The 13,998-nt window shown below is 38.4% G+C and overlaps 1 protein-coding gene across 1 annotated transcript; it reads left to right on the top strand.

Moving 5' to 3' along the window:
* The first annotated feature begins 610 nt into the window (after nt 1–610).
* On the top strand, nt 611–12,853 carry LOC128506504 (B-cell receptor CD22-like). Its single transcript, XM_053476998.1, is given in 10 exon segments — nt 611–731; nt 1,182–1,526; nt 1,791–2,039; nt 2,283–2,540; nt 2,701–2,958; nt 3,130–3,387; nt 3,561–3,809; nt 3,896–4,017; nt 10,355–10,441; nt 12,312–12,853. Coding segments are annotated over 10 exon segments (1,890 nt in total). The 5' UTR covers nt 611–673; the 3' UTR covers nt 12,318–12,853.
* The last annotated feature ends 1,145 nt before the right edge of the window (nt 12,854–13,998 follow it).

The raw sequence follows: 13,998 nt of genomic DNA, 5'->3' as shown, positions 1-13,998 counted from the left end.
AATGATGTGTTCGGTCAATGAAAGAAAATATATATACATATATTTGTACATATCTACAATTGCAATAATAATAATTATTATTATTATTATGATTATATTTTATTGACCAACCACATCATTAAAAAAATGAAAATAGTAAAAACAAATGTCAATGTGAACACTTCTCACCTTCCACTTCTTCATACAATGTTCGATCATAAAATTATATTTTAAAAAGATATTTGCTGAGAATATATATATTATTCTTTTCTAAATCTGTCCTCACATTCTTCAGTTGGTCACCATAATAATTTTCTATATTTTATTTTTTATTCATTACCATTAATCGTAACAAATGACATGAAGAACAAGCAGAAAAAATTCATGTTAAACGTTTGGGTTCTTGCTCAGTAGCAACAACTGGTAAAGCTGGAACAAAAGTAAATCCAGATCAGTTTCAGCTGCTGTTTGTAAATCTGTCTCTGTCCCGAAGTCACACCAAAGAAGTGAAACAGCTTTTACATAGATTTCACTAAAAAAGTCAGAAGTAAAGATGGAGTTAAGTTAAAGTAAAGATTTTTTTATTGGTTTTGTGAACATTGGATATATTTTTTCCAGATTAGTAGATCTTATGTTGTTCTTGTCCTGACTACTGACTGGATACTTTTTCTTTTTTAACAGAAATTCTCCAGCAATGGTGTCTCTCACAATGCTTTCTCCACTTTATCTGGTGTTTCTGTTCATGATCTCAGGTAAATCTCACATTTACAATCTCATACATTTTTAAACTTATAAATAATATATACACTGTGCTTCACTTAAAATGACATTGTGTGAGATGTAACAGAGTTGTGCTTTTGAAACAGACAACTTAATTTAATAAGTTTAATTTAATAATCCTTAATTTAATTTTTAATTTGTTTAATCTTCTTCTGTTCAAACCTGAACTTCAGGCCACATGCAGTACTTAGAATCAGTGGGACTGGATTTATAGATAAACAAATGTGAATGTGGACTAAATAATGGATCAGAGGGCATTTTTATGTCCAAATCCTGCACACAGATTTTCCAGTAGTAAAGAATTGTGTTTATTTCTCCAACCCAGAGTTCCAGAGGAGAGAAGTGAAGCTGTAACTAACTCAGTGTTTTATGGGGCTCAGGATAATGACCTCTAATAACCTCTTTCATGTGTCATGTTTCAGGAGCTCTTGGGAATAAATGGAGTGTGACATACAGTCAGGAACATCTCTGTGCTTTAAAAGGATCTACAGTGTTAATAAACGGCTCGTACACACACCCAACAGGTCTTACAGTGAAGGAGACATTTTGGTTCATAAACCTAGTTCAGGGTATAGAGCCGACTGATCTGCGTAATGAACCAGGTTACTCAGGCAGAGTGGAGTATTTTGGAGATAAACAGAAACACTTCTCCCTCAAACTGAGTGATGTGAAGAAAACAGATGTAAATGTGTACTACTTCAGAGTCATAACAAATGTAGCTGCAGAAAGATGGGCGGGTATACCTGGAGTTACTCTCACTGTTACAGGTAAATAAAATCATCTTATTTTCTACATTTATCACTCAGGCCATAATCTCTCTTCAGATACAGACGGGTCAGAGAGAGTGTTTTTTTTTTTCTTAGAAAAATAAACTGAACAATAGGTGCTGAAGGAAAAAGGATGATTAGCTCTTAGATATGAGATAGTTGTTAACACTGGAAAAAACATTTATAAGAACATAAATAAATACAAAAACACTTTATTGGCCTCAGTACAGTTTTCCTGATGTAATGTGTCTCTCTGTGTTTAAGATCTTCAGGTGATCGCTCCTGCAGAAGTGATAGAGACACAATCAGCCGTTCTGACCTGTAAAACCACCTGCAGTCTGACTGATCCAACATTCATCTGGTACAAAACCAGCCGTGATTTAACCACAAACACCATCAAAAGCAATAAAGTCCGCCTGCAGTCGGTCAGCAGTGAGGATGCAGGCAGTTATAGCTGTGCTGTAACAGGATATGAACATCTCCCCTCTCCTGCTCACACACTCAGAGTCAGATGTGAGATTTATTTACTTTACTCTTATATATTGCAAAAGTAAGAAAATGTTAAAGAATTTTAAATTGTATGTAATTACACACACACACACACACACACACAGACACACAGGTTATTAATAAACACATTATATTTTTATATCTTCAGTATTTTTGTACATGTGCTTGTGGATCTTATAACAGTTTAACTATTGATTAATTAATTAATTAATCAATTTATTTATTTATTCATTAATTTTAATTTAGATTCACCAACAAATGTCTTAGTGTCCATCAGTCCCTCCGGTGAGATAGTTGAGGGCAGTTCAGTGACTCTGACCTGCAGCAGTGATGCTAACCCACCTGTGGAGATCTACACCTGGTTTAAGGATATGACATCGGTAGGAAAAGGAAAGACCTACACCATCTCCAACATCAGCTCTGAGGACAGTGGAGAGTACAAGTGCAAGTGCAGTAATGAAGTCGGACATCAGGAGTCCAGCAGTGTAACTCTGAATGTTCTGTGTAAGCTGAAGATCTTTTTTTTTTAAGCCAGTAACAGATACTATTGTCATAGAATTACTTGAGAGTCTTGTTTTCCCACACATTCTACATCTTTAAATAATTGTGCATCATATTTATTGATTTATTTATTCATGTTTTTTTCTTTTTTGTTTCGTTTTAGATCCTCCAAAGAATGTCTCAGTGTCCATCAGTCCCTCTGGTGAGATAGTGGAGGGCAGTTCAGTGACTCTGACCTGCAGCAGTGATGCTAACCCACCTGTGGAGAACTACACCTGGTTTAAGGATATGATATCAGTGAGAAATGAAAAGACCTACACCATCTCCAAGATCAGCTCTGAGGACAGTGGAGAGTACAAGTGCAAGTGCAGTAATGGAGTCGGACATCAGGAGTCCAGCAGTGTAACTCTGAATGTTCTGTGTAAGTTAAAGCTAAAGATCTTCTCACAGCCAGTAACAGATAAAATTGTAATAGGATTACTTGACACCCTTGTTTTCTCACACATTTAACATTTTTTGATAATTGTGCATAATATTTATTTATTGATTAATTTATTCATGTTTTTTTTTTGTTTGTTTTGTTTCATTTTAGATCCTCCTAAGAATGTCTCAGTGTCCATCAGTCCCTCTGGTGAGATAGTGGAGGGCAGTTCAGTGACTCTGACCTGCAGCAGTGATGCTAACCCACCTGTGGAGATCTACACCTGGTTTAAGGAGATGACATCAGTAGGAAAAGGAAAGACCTACACCATCTCCAACATCAGCTCTGAGGACAGTGGAGAGTACAAGTGCAAGTGCAGTAATGAAGTCGGACATCAGGAGTCCAGCAGTGTAACTCTGAATGTTCTGTGTAAGTTAATGATGAAGATCTTGTCACAGCCAATAACAGATAAAATTGTAATAGAATTCCTTGACAGCCCTGTTTGTCCACACATTTGACATCTTTTAATAATTGTGCATAATTTTTATTGATTTATTTTTTGATTTATAGATTTATGTTTTTTCTTTTTTGTTTTATTTTAGATCCTCCTAAGAATGTGTCAGTGTCCATCAGTCCCTCTGGTGAGATAGTGGAGGACAGTTCAGTGACTCTGACCTGCAGCAGTGATGCTAACCCACCTGTGGAGAACTACACCTGGTTTAAGGTGAATGAATCCTCAGCTGTAGGATCTGGACAGAGTTACAGAGCTCTACAGAGTGGACAGTACTACTGCGAGGCTCAGAATAAACACGGCTCTGAGAGATCAGCTGCAGTGTCCGTCACTGTAAATGGTGAGAGCGATGATGTAAATTTATGAGTGAGAATCACACTGATAAACATTTAACACTGATTTATTATCACATCATCATCCACACAGAGTCTCAGAGTGTAGGTGTGTATGCAGGTGTTGGAGTCTTTGTGGTTCTGTGTGTTTGTTTTATCGTCACCTTCTTTTTTAAAAGGTAAGAAAATATGAAATTAGATTAAGGTTATAATCATGTTAATTGATTAATATACTCAACCCTATCCTTAACACACCATGTCTTCATGAAGTTGGCTTTGTGAATCTCACATGGGGCATTGAACAGGGTTTGGAAACTGTATTGCTACAGAATACAGAGTCATTCTATAGAATTGTGTGCTACTGAGTTTGTGGATAGAGTTTGGGGAAGAACCACATATGAGTGTGATTGCACATACTTATAGCCGTATTGTGTAGGTTTAGTGCTTTTGTAGACCTAAAAGATAATGTCCAGCTAAAAATAAAATATAATATTTCCCCCTATTATTTTTTTTTCAAGTAAGTAATGTTTGGAAACTACTGTGACACTGACTGGTAATACTCTGCATGTTTCTTTAAGAGTGCTGTTCTTGTTACAATCAGATACTAGCGGAGGCACAATAATTGGTACACTAGGCTGATAATTAAGCGTGAAAGCTAGTAGAGTGTAAGGGTTCAGCACGTGATGAGTGAGTTCAGGTGTACACGTGATAGAGAGTGCTCCTGCTTTAAAACTGTTTTCATATAATTATTTTACAGGTAAATTGATGCTAAGGAATCTTGAAGTAATGCACAACAGTATTATGTGTTCATGCAACAGTAGGTTGTACCAGAGTAGTAAAAAAATGTTGAACTTTGTGTTAATTAAGAGTGCTCATGCTTAAATCAGCAATCAGTGGGGTTGGTAATCTGGGTAGAAGGCCATAACTTTTTGGCGGTACAAAAATAAGGAACACGTGCTTAAAATACCATGGTTCAGATGAAAGTGGGTAAGGAGTGACTGCTAATGAAACCCAGTGTTTAAGGACATGAATCAGTCGTGTGTGGTTATTAAGGGAGCTAGACATAAGAGCATGTGTGGATAGACCGGCCTGCTCGCATACTAAAGTCATTTAGTGTCATTCTTTCAGTCATTGGGTTTAACAAGCATCTTGTGATGTTAAGTCAGACTTGGTGTTAATATTTTATTTAGTTTTCCATTTAGTGAGAATGTGGTTGTTAAAATACAGTGATGTGTTGAGTTAAAATACAGTGATGTGTTGAGTTAAAATACAGTGATGTGTTGAGTTAAAAGCAAGTTTGTGGAATAGTTAATAAGTATCGTTCCTATTAAGTTATGTTGTGATTAACATGATTAATGTACGGTAATAAGCAGTGTGACAGATTCATACAGTTATCAATACTGGGGAAATGTGGATGAGTGAATATTAAATCGCCGTCCTCATGACTTCAAATATTGTGTTTGTGTTTTACTGTCATGAATCTGTTAAAGCAGTATAATGTGATTTATGTCTGTTATGATTATCTCTGTCATGTAAGTTTAAAAGATCTGTTTGTCTGTTGTTTGGCTTTGATAGCAGAAGATCTGTTATGTAAAGCGTTCAGCACGTGATGAGTGAGTTCAGGTGTACATGTGATAGAGAGTGTTCCTGGTTTAAAAGTATTTCCATATAATTATTTTACAGAAACAAATGTATTGCCCAAGGATGAACATCAAACACTTATTGTAACAGGATTAATAGATTTATTATAATTTATTTAATATCGAAATGTAATTTTCTCTTCCAGGAAAAAAAAAAGAACTGGTACAACACAAGATCAACAGGTAAATAATGTAGAGAATAGTGTTGAGATGTGTATTTGTTCTGTCATTAAACAACTAGTTATGTTTTTATAATAGCAAAATAATCCACAAAGTGATGAGTTACCGTTACTGTTCCAATGGTTATTAATTTCCTGTAACAACACGTGCCTAAGTGGTTTATATCTATAAGCAGTATTCAGAACAATCATTCGATTGCAGTTTTTTGCTTCTCCTACTTAATAATTACATACTTACATCTAAATTTATTGTTAATATAAACAAAGAGTCATTATCATTTGGAAATGAATTAACTTGCAGTTTAGAATTTATCCACATAGGGTCAAGGTCACATCAAGGTCAGATGTTTTTAAAGTAAATATGTTACAAATTGTAAATATTTTTAAAGCATCCGTCATGTTTATATTGTTAGGTAACGCCAGCAGGAAACATAATTATACAGTAAAACTGTAATTGGGTGGTAATGTCTCTTCCCATCAACAGCTGTCACAAACCAAAACCAGATTAACCCACCACTTTCACGTCCTAACTCCTACCTAAGTTTTTTTAACCGTGCTGAGCTATCCTTCACCACATCAGTCAGTGCCGGGTAAACATTAAATTATCAAAGTCAGAGGGGAAAAACATCTATGGCGACAGCAGTGAGACAATTCAGTTAAAAAGAGACATCTATATTTAATCCAAAACAGAGTAGACTTGGTAAGGAGCAGGGGAACAAAACAGAACAAGCCAGTGATAATTTGCTGAATAGGTCACAGTAAACGTAACAGCACACTCCATATTATAGGGAAACACCAAATGTCCTATGTTAACAGTGTCATGATAAAGAGACAATAAAACATGTACAGTACTGATTAAGTGAGGGAGATAGAAGCAAGAAAGAGGAGAGATGATGGCTCTACCGAGGAAATTTGGTAAGGTTGAGGACCTTTGAAAAGTATTTTAGAGGACAGAGAAATGAAAAAAGGATTTGATAGGTTTGGGTGACAGAACCGGAACACAGGATATAAAGTGGATCTTCCATTCATGAACGCACCTAAGTACAAACAAATCAGTTCATGACCAAAACATTTGCCTAAAATTTGTCTCTGTTCATGAACTTCTCCTGGGAACATGACCCAGAAACCACCATCCCAAGCTGCCACCAACAATTGAATAAAGCACGAGTGTGGTGCCCAGCATCAGTTTGGTTCAGCCCACGGTTGCGGATCACTCTCATGATAAAAAAGTTTTGTGCAAAATGGAGTGACATCCAAGCCTCTGCCAAGAAGTATCGTATGAACAAATCTGTGGTGAACAGAGAGCTACACCTGATGAACCGTGTCTTAAATGTGCAGCGCAGGAAAAAACGCGAAATTCTCTGGATAGATTTTTAATGAAACTGGCTGCCATGTACGAACAAGAAACAAAGAAGAGAAAGAAAATCCCTAAAGGACAATTACACAGTGTTAATATGTTAGGGGACTCTCCTTCCAAACACTTACCCTCTACCCACTAAACACTAACATGTTTAACATGACCCTTAATATCTTATCTGTTCTCTTCTGATTAGTTATTGATTCTTCTGATTATCTGATTAGTAATTAATTTAATTCACATTTTTTGTATTTGTTTGATCTCACTGATGGTCCCTTGGTTAATGCCTCTCGTTACTCTTTGTTGCTCCGCGACTTTCACTGTGTCTGTGTGTGTGAGCACTTCTTTGTTCATGGACACCAGGGGAGAGCGCTCACACACTGCACGCTGACTTTTTACTCCCCAAGAAATGGTTTTGGTTATGATTACTCTGTTCGTGGAGGCAGACAGACATTGGACTGACTGTTCACGCACTGAGAATTTGTATTTCGCAATACCAGAGGATTTCCTTCACCCTCCACTTCCAAGTTGTTGATGATTCACCTCTGTCATCACCTCGCCTCCTCTCCACGTCATAGGGGATCCCCATTCATCCCGTCACACACAGACTCAAACACACAGCTTCTCTGCTCTGCTCCTGCAGCACCTGCATGTTTAATTTTTCTGTATTCAATAACTCATCATATATCTGTTTGTCCACTACTGGGTTCAGTTGTGTCTCAACCGTGACACTGATCTACACTCAACAAAAATATAAACGCAACACCTTTGTTTCTGCTCCGATTTTTCATTAGATGGACTTAAAGATCTAAAATTTATTCCAGATACACAATATTACCATTTCTCTCAAACATTGTTCACAAATCAGTCTAAATGTGTGATAGTGAGCACTTCTGCTTTGCTGAGATAATCCATCCCACCTCACAGGTGTGCCACATCAAGATGCTGACCTGACATCATGAGAAGTGCACAGGTGTACCTTATACTGCCCACAATAAAAGAGTGATTTTAAAGATTAGAATTAAAAGGATGTTGAGTTTGTTTTCAGGGAATGACCACAACTGAGTGCATTTGCTACTGGACTTGCTCCAGGTGGTGTCATCACCAGTTATTAGTGGTGCTTGCAAAGCATCACTACTATTCTCTTGCAAACTTATTAGCGGTGCTTGCAAAGCATCACTATTGTTATCTTGCAAAATTCTTCCGTACAAAAGTTTGGCGCGTAACTAGGAAAGCATCACTATTGTTATCTTGCAAAATTCTTCCGTACAAAAGTTTGGTGCGTAACTAGTCCCGCACCGTTTGTCATAGACCCATGAGTGAGGTGTCAAATCGTGCGGCTTATACGGGAATGGGGTGCTATGACTTTAATAAGGGGTGGGCGGTTAATTGGCCAATTAACTGGCCAAAAAATCCCATAGACTTAACATTGAGGCCAACTTTGACGGATTGTAGCGCAGAGAGTGAAATTTGTAGAGAAGTCAGATTTACCACATTTGAAGAGGATTGCAGCCTGTGTCAGATGATACCCCGCACAGGGGAATAAGTTCGACCCCCGGGGCAAGAGAGGTCCCCAAAGTTGCCCCATCGAATTTGAATGGGGATTTTGGCGACTTTGCCCATTGACTTATAATGGGAATTTAAAAAAATGACTAGTGCCGCACCGTTCATCGTAGACCCATGAATGAGGTGTCAACCCGTGCGGCTTATTCGGGAGTAGGTTGCTTTGACTGTTTGAAGGGGTGGGTGGTTAATTGCCCCCGCAGGGGGCAATTAACCACCCACAGACTTAACACTGACAACAACTTTGACTGAGTACCATGAGTGAGGTGTCGAACTGTGCGGCCCATTTTCGGGAACAGGGTGCTGTGACTTTTCTGAGGGGTGGGTGGTAATTGCCCCCGCAGGGGGCAATTAACCGCCCACAGACTTAACACTGAGAACAACTTTGACTGAGTCTTGCACTGTTCGTTGTAGACCCATGAATGAGGTGTCAAACCGTGCGGCTTATTCGGGAGTAGGCTGCTTTCACTGTTCGAAGGGGTGAGTGGTTAATTGCCCCTACAGGGGGCAATTAACCACCCACAGACTTAACATTGAGACCAAGTTAGACCCAGTACCATGAGTGAGGTGTCAAACCGTGCGGCCCATCTTTGGGAATATGGTGCTGTGACTTTTCTAAGAAGTGGGCGGTTAATTGCCCCCGCAGGGGGCAATTAACCACCTACAGACTTTACTTTGAGACCAACTTTGAGTCCCATGAGTGAGGTGTCAAACCCTGCGGCCCATCTTCGGGAACAGGGTGCTGTGACTTTTCTAAGGGGTGGGTGGTTAATTGCCCCTGCAGGGGGCAATTAACCACCCACAGACTTAAAATTGATTTAACTGTGGAACCGACTGTCGTAGAGACACTCTTTTGCATTTATCATCATGCTCATAAGCCACGCCCCCTAGCACCTTCATTAGCATGCTGTTAGCATGATGCTAACGCGATTAGCATTTTGCTAGCATGATGCTAACAAAATTAGCATCTTGCTAGCGTTATGCTAATTTCATCAGCACATCGCTAGCATGATGCTAACGCTATTAGCATGTTGCTAGCATTATGCTAACTTTTCGCTAATAACAAGTATAGAATGTTCCTAGCATCATGCTAGTGTAATTAGCACGATGTTTAGCTGATTAGCATGGTGCTAGCTTGATGCTAGCTATATTAGCATGTTGCTATCAAGATCCCATTGTCATAGAGATATGGAGGGCCAGAGTTTCGCCACGTCAAGCACCACTCACATTTTCTTCAGGAAATGTACCTCTCTAGTTGTTTTTTATACTTTCTAAAGCACAAAAAAATACAATTTTCCAATTTCTGGTTGCCTTGTGACCGATCTGCAATTTTGGGAAAAGAACAAAGAATGTCTTAAAGAAACAAATAAGCATCCATGAAATTTTTAAATTAATAATACCTTAAATATATTAAATAATTATAATACCATAAATAATTAATAATACCTTAAATACTAAGCAATTTCCCTCTGGGATTAGTAAAGTTCTTCGAATCTTGAATCTTAAAAAGTTGGATTGTCATGTTATAGAGAAACTGAAAAATGGAAACACCTCTCACCTAACAAAAAGCTCCCATCCCATAAAGCACTGACAGGAATACTGTAAAAAAAAAAAAAATGTCACATAATCATCTTTAATTCATAATATAAATGTACTACATGTATTTAAAAAAATCTGTTTATGTGATGCATGTAAAAAAAATATTCATATTACTACAGAAATGTCCATCAGGTGTGTGCCTTATTCATAATAAACTCTTACAGTGAAGATGTTCAGCAGAACCTCCTCATGTTCTCCACCCCTCCTCTCTGCAGAACGCTGGGCCGAGTGCTAAAGACGACACGTATGCAGCTCTCGACCCCACAGCCCGGACATCTGATGATGTGTATCACACACTTACAGTGAGTGTTTACACAAAAATAAAAATTTTTGTAATATATTTGATGATTATGATATGAATGAAAGTTTTTTGATTTTTGTTCTGTTAAAGCTTATTAATATATTCACACTGCCAGCATAATATAGACCACAAATGATTAAAATGAAATATTTTCTAATATTAAAATAGTGACAGTCCGGCTATCACCATTCTTCAGGATTGGCACAGGGACAGCTTGTTTCCAGGCAGATAGAACACATTCCAAGCACCAGATTAGTGTCAGGAGGGAATCCAACTAATGCAGAATGTCATTCGCTCCAGCTTTCAGCATTTCAGCGGTCTCTTGGTCTAATACTGGCATTTGTGGTCTGATTGCTTTTGTCACTTCCTTAACCCTTGACTCACTATCAACATTCTGTGGCATGTTAATTGGTGGTGGCTCTGCAGCTGGCCTATGAGGTGGCTCATGGTTGTACAGTGGGTGAGGTGACAAATGTGCCGTCAGCTTTCCTGATGTTATCGTTTGTGTACTTGGTTCTACCATTGAGTCTTTTAAGCATCTCATAGAGGGTGCGGTATTCATGCTTGGATGCTGCCTCTTCAACATCAGAGGTGACCTTTTTCCAATAGGCTTCTCTGTCTGCCTTTGTTCTTTTTTTGATGACTTGGTACTGCTCGACAGTGTGGTACTAGGCTAATTTCCGTTGGTCCACCAGATCTAAGCATTCATTTGAGATCATTTGCTGTGTCTAGTGACGGATGTATGGGCACAGGGACTTGGCACATTCGAGAATGTTTTCGTAAAACATCTCAGCAGCATCAACATCATCTGGTGCTTCAAGTGCTGCAAATCTGTTGGACAAGGCAATCTGAAATTTCAGATTTCTGGCAGTCTTTTTTAATGTCCAGGTTTCTCTGGTATCTCCAGTTCCTCTTGGCAGTTGGAGGTCTTTTTGACTTTACCCACTGTGACTGCAGCTGTACTTTTGCATGGATGCATCAGTTAATCAGTACCTAGTCAAGGAGAGAAGAGTCATTGCCAGGTGGGTTTGCGATGAAATTGGCTATTGTCAATGACCAGATTGTTTGATCTTGCAAAGGATAGCAGGCGCAACCCATTGTCTTGTATCTGGCCATGGCTAAATCTTCCCATTGTTTCTTCCCATCTGGATCTATTTGCACCAATATGGGCATTAAAGTCTTTCGCTAGAATGATCAGCTCAATCTGCTGGATTGAATCCAGTGTGTTTTGGAGCTTTCAGTAAAAGTCATCCTGGGCTTCATTTTTTTATAGCCTTTCACTAATGTAATATTCAGTACATTACAGTTACATTCAGTTTTATCATATTATATTTAACTATAACTATTAAGGTTATTAAATTCCAGTTTTTATATTTTGTATAGTATTTCAGCATTAGATTTGTGGGGTATACAGTAATTTCACACTGAATGAACTCTCTGTTTTTGGTGAAACATCTTTACAGTTAAGATATTGAGTAAATATTTTTTCAAACTACTGCTCATGAATGGTAAGCGGGTGGGCGGAGCCTTTGGACTGACTGCATTGAGCTGCGGAGAGAGAACCACATTAGGCCAGCACAGATCCTGTACTGCTGCAACATGCTCCGTGCCTAAGCACTGTCAGACTCCTGACACTGTAGCTCACTTTCTGCTGTTCAAACCTGCTTTGGTCTGTATTTCCTCCTTAAAGAGTCTAAATGAAACAAGCAGACGTGGTTCAGTGTGCAAGGAGGACCGTTACAAATGTGTTAATTAATTCATTATGAATTCATAACCTGATAGAAAGCTTAGTATACATGCGCATTGTTGTGGAAGTTGTCATATGTCCCAGCTTACTTTAGATGTTTTGCATGAAGCTAAATATGTTTCAGAGATGAAAACTCAACGAAGACTCAGGAGGAGGTGCCGAGGCCCATCGAGGGAAACTGCAGCAGAGGCCCCTCAACCGGACATTGCTGTAGCACGTGCGGAGAAAGAAGCGTGGCATCTGCAAGGCTGTGGTTACCAGCAACGTTCTTCACACCTAAGATGAACTGTAAAGTGTCACGTCTGCTACTTATGTACATCGTGTTCTAGTTTGGCAGGAAGCCAGCCCTAAGATAAAAATATGTATTCTGTTGTGTGCGTTAGGTCAAGTTAAATATAAGCAATATAAGCTTAGCTTTGTTTGCCAGTATTTACCTTATAAGGTCAAGGCCTGCTAATTGGTTAGGAGCATGCTGTTAGAGCATGAGTCACAGGACGAGGTATAAGAGAGTTCTGTTGTAATCCTAATTGGTTCTTTGGTTATTGGGCAGTGTTAGCATGCAAAGTTCACAAGACTTTGTGTTCTTTTATTTTCCATTGAACCCTTTGCTTAGTATTAACTAATGTATTCACCATAAATCTACCTCATTTTATTTGCTTTAAGTTGTTGTTGTTGCAATATAAAATAATAAAAGGACTGCCTCCCATTGCGAGGCCAGTACCCCCAGTACGGTGCCAAAGGTGTGAGTTTGTTTAGTGTTCGAGAACAGATGGTTCCGGGGACTACATTTCCAAGGACCTTTTCTAAGGTGAGTCTTGCGCTTATCTTTACACAATTTGACACCGGTAATGTTTTGTCCTTTGCATATAGACATTCCCTAATTGTGTGATTTAGGTAAGGTTTATTAAATGAAGCAAAACAGCATGCTCCTCTGTGTTAAACGAATAAATCTCTCCTCTTACACCAGATTTTCAGTATCTGTATTAACCACACTTTATCTGAGCAGTTTGGTGGATGGAACAATCGAGCAAGATCACAATGAACACCAGGACTTGCCTATTGCTAGGCAGCTATCATTAGCTATGGAGCACTGCTGTGACGGCATTCAGAGAAGTACCTTACACCCTATAAATTAGTGTATGCATGCAGACAGGCTCATTATTTCACTAACGTGTGTAAGGAGTGTTCCAGGTGTTTTTTGTCTGTTCTCACAGCCGTGTTTCCTCGCTTTATGTTTTTGATTTTACATTAGACTTCCCATAAGCTCTTGCATGGAGCAATTAACAATTTTTTTATGTTATTGTTGTTAAACATTAAGAATATTGTCTGTCTGGTGTTAGTGTGTTTTTTCTTACAGGAAATGAGTAATAGAGAGAGCTCCTAACTGAAGTGAAGAAATTGAATCGCTCTTTCGCAACTTACATTTGCATATAAACTTAATTTAAGCTTAAGCTATGTGATGCTTTTAAGTGTCTTATACATGAATAAATGTGTCATGTTAACTTAAAACATAATTAATTTGAATCTGAAAAAAAACAAAATCTGCGTTAGCTCTTTTGATACAGATAAAGGTTGTAAAGTATTGTGTTCCGATATGCCTTTCCCCATTCTAGAAGTTTCTAGAGTACAGAGTCTGAAAAAGTCAAAGGCATAATACATGGTCTTAGTTTGGTTTGCACCTGCAACATAGCATTCACCAAACTTTTGTAGCTAGCCTTAGACACCAGCACTGTGAGTGATAATGCAAAGACGGCCGTCCAAAGTTCTTTTGTGCCATGGCGCTAAATGCACTTTGTGTTTGGGATGCACGA

This window comes from Clarias gariepinus, chromosome 18 (assembly GCF_024256425.1).
Source record: "Clarias gariepinus isolate MV-2021 ecotype Netherlands chromosome 18, CGAR_prim_01v2, whole genome shotgun sequence".
NCBI lineage: Eukaryota > Metazoa > Chordata > Actinopteri > Siluriformes > Clariidae > Clarias > Clarias gariepinus.
The sequence above is the reverse complement of the archived record's forward strand: the minus strand, read 5'-3'. Positions and strand labels throughout refer to the sequence as shown.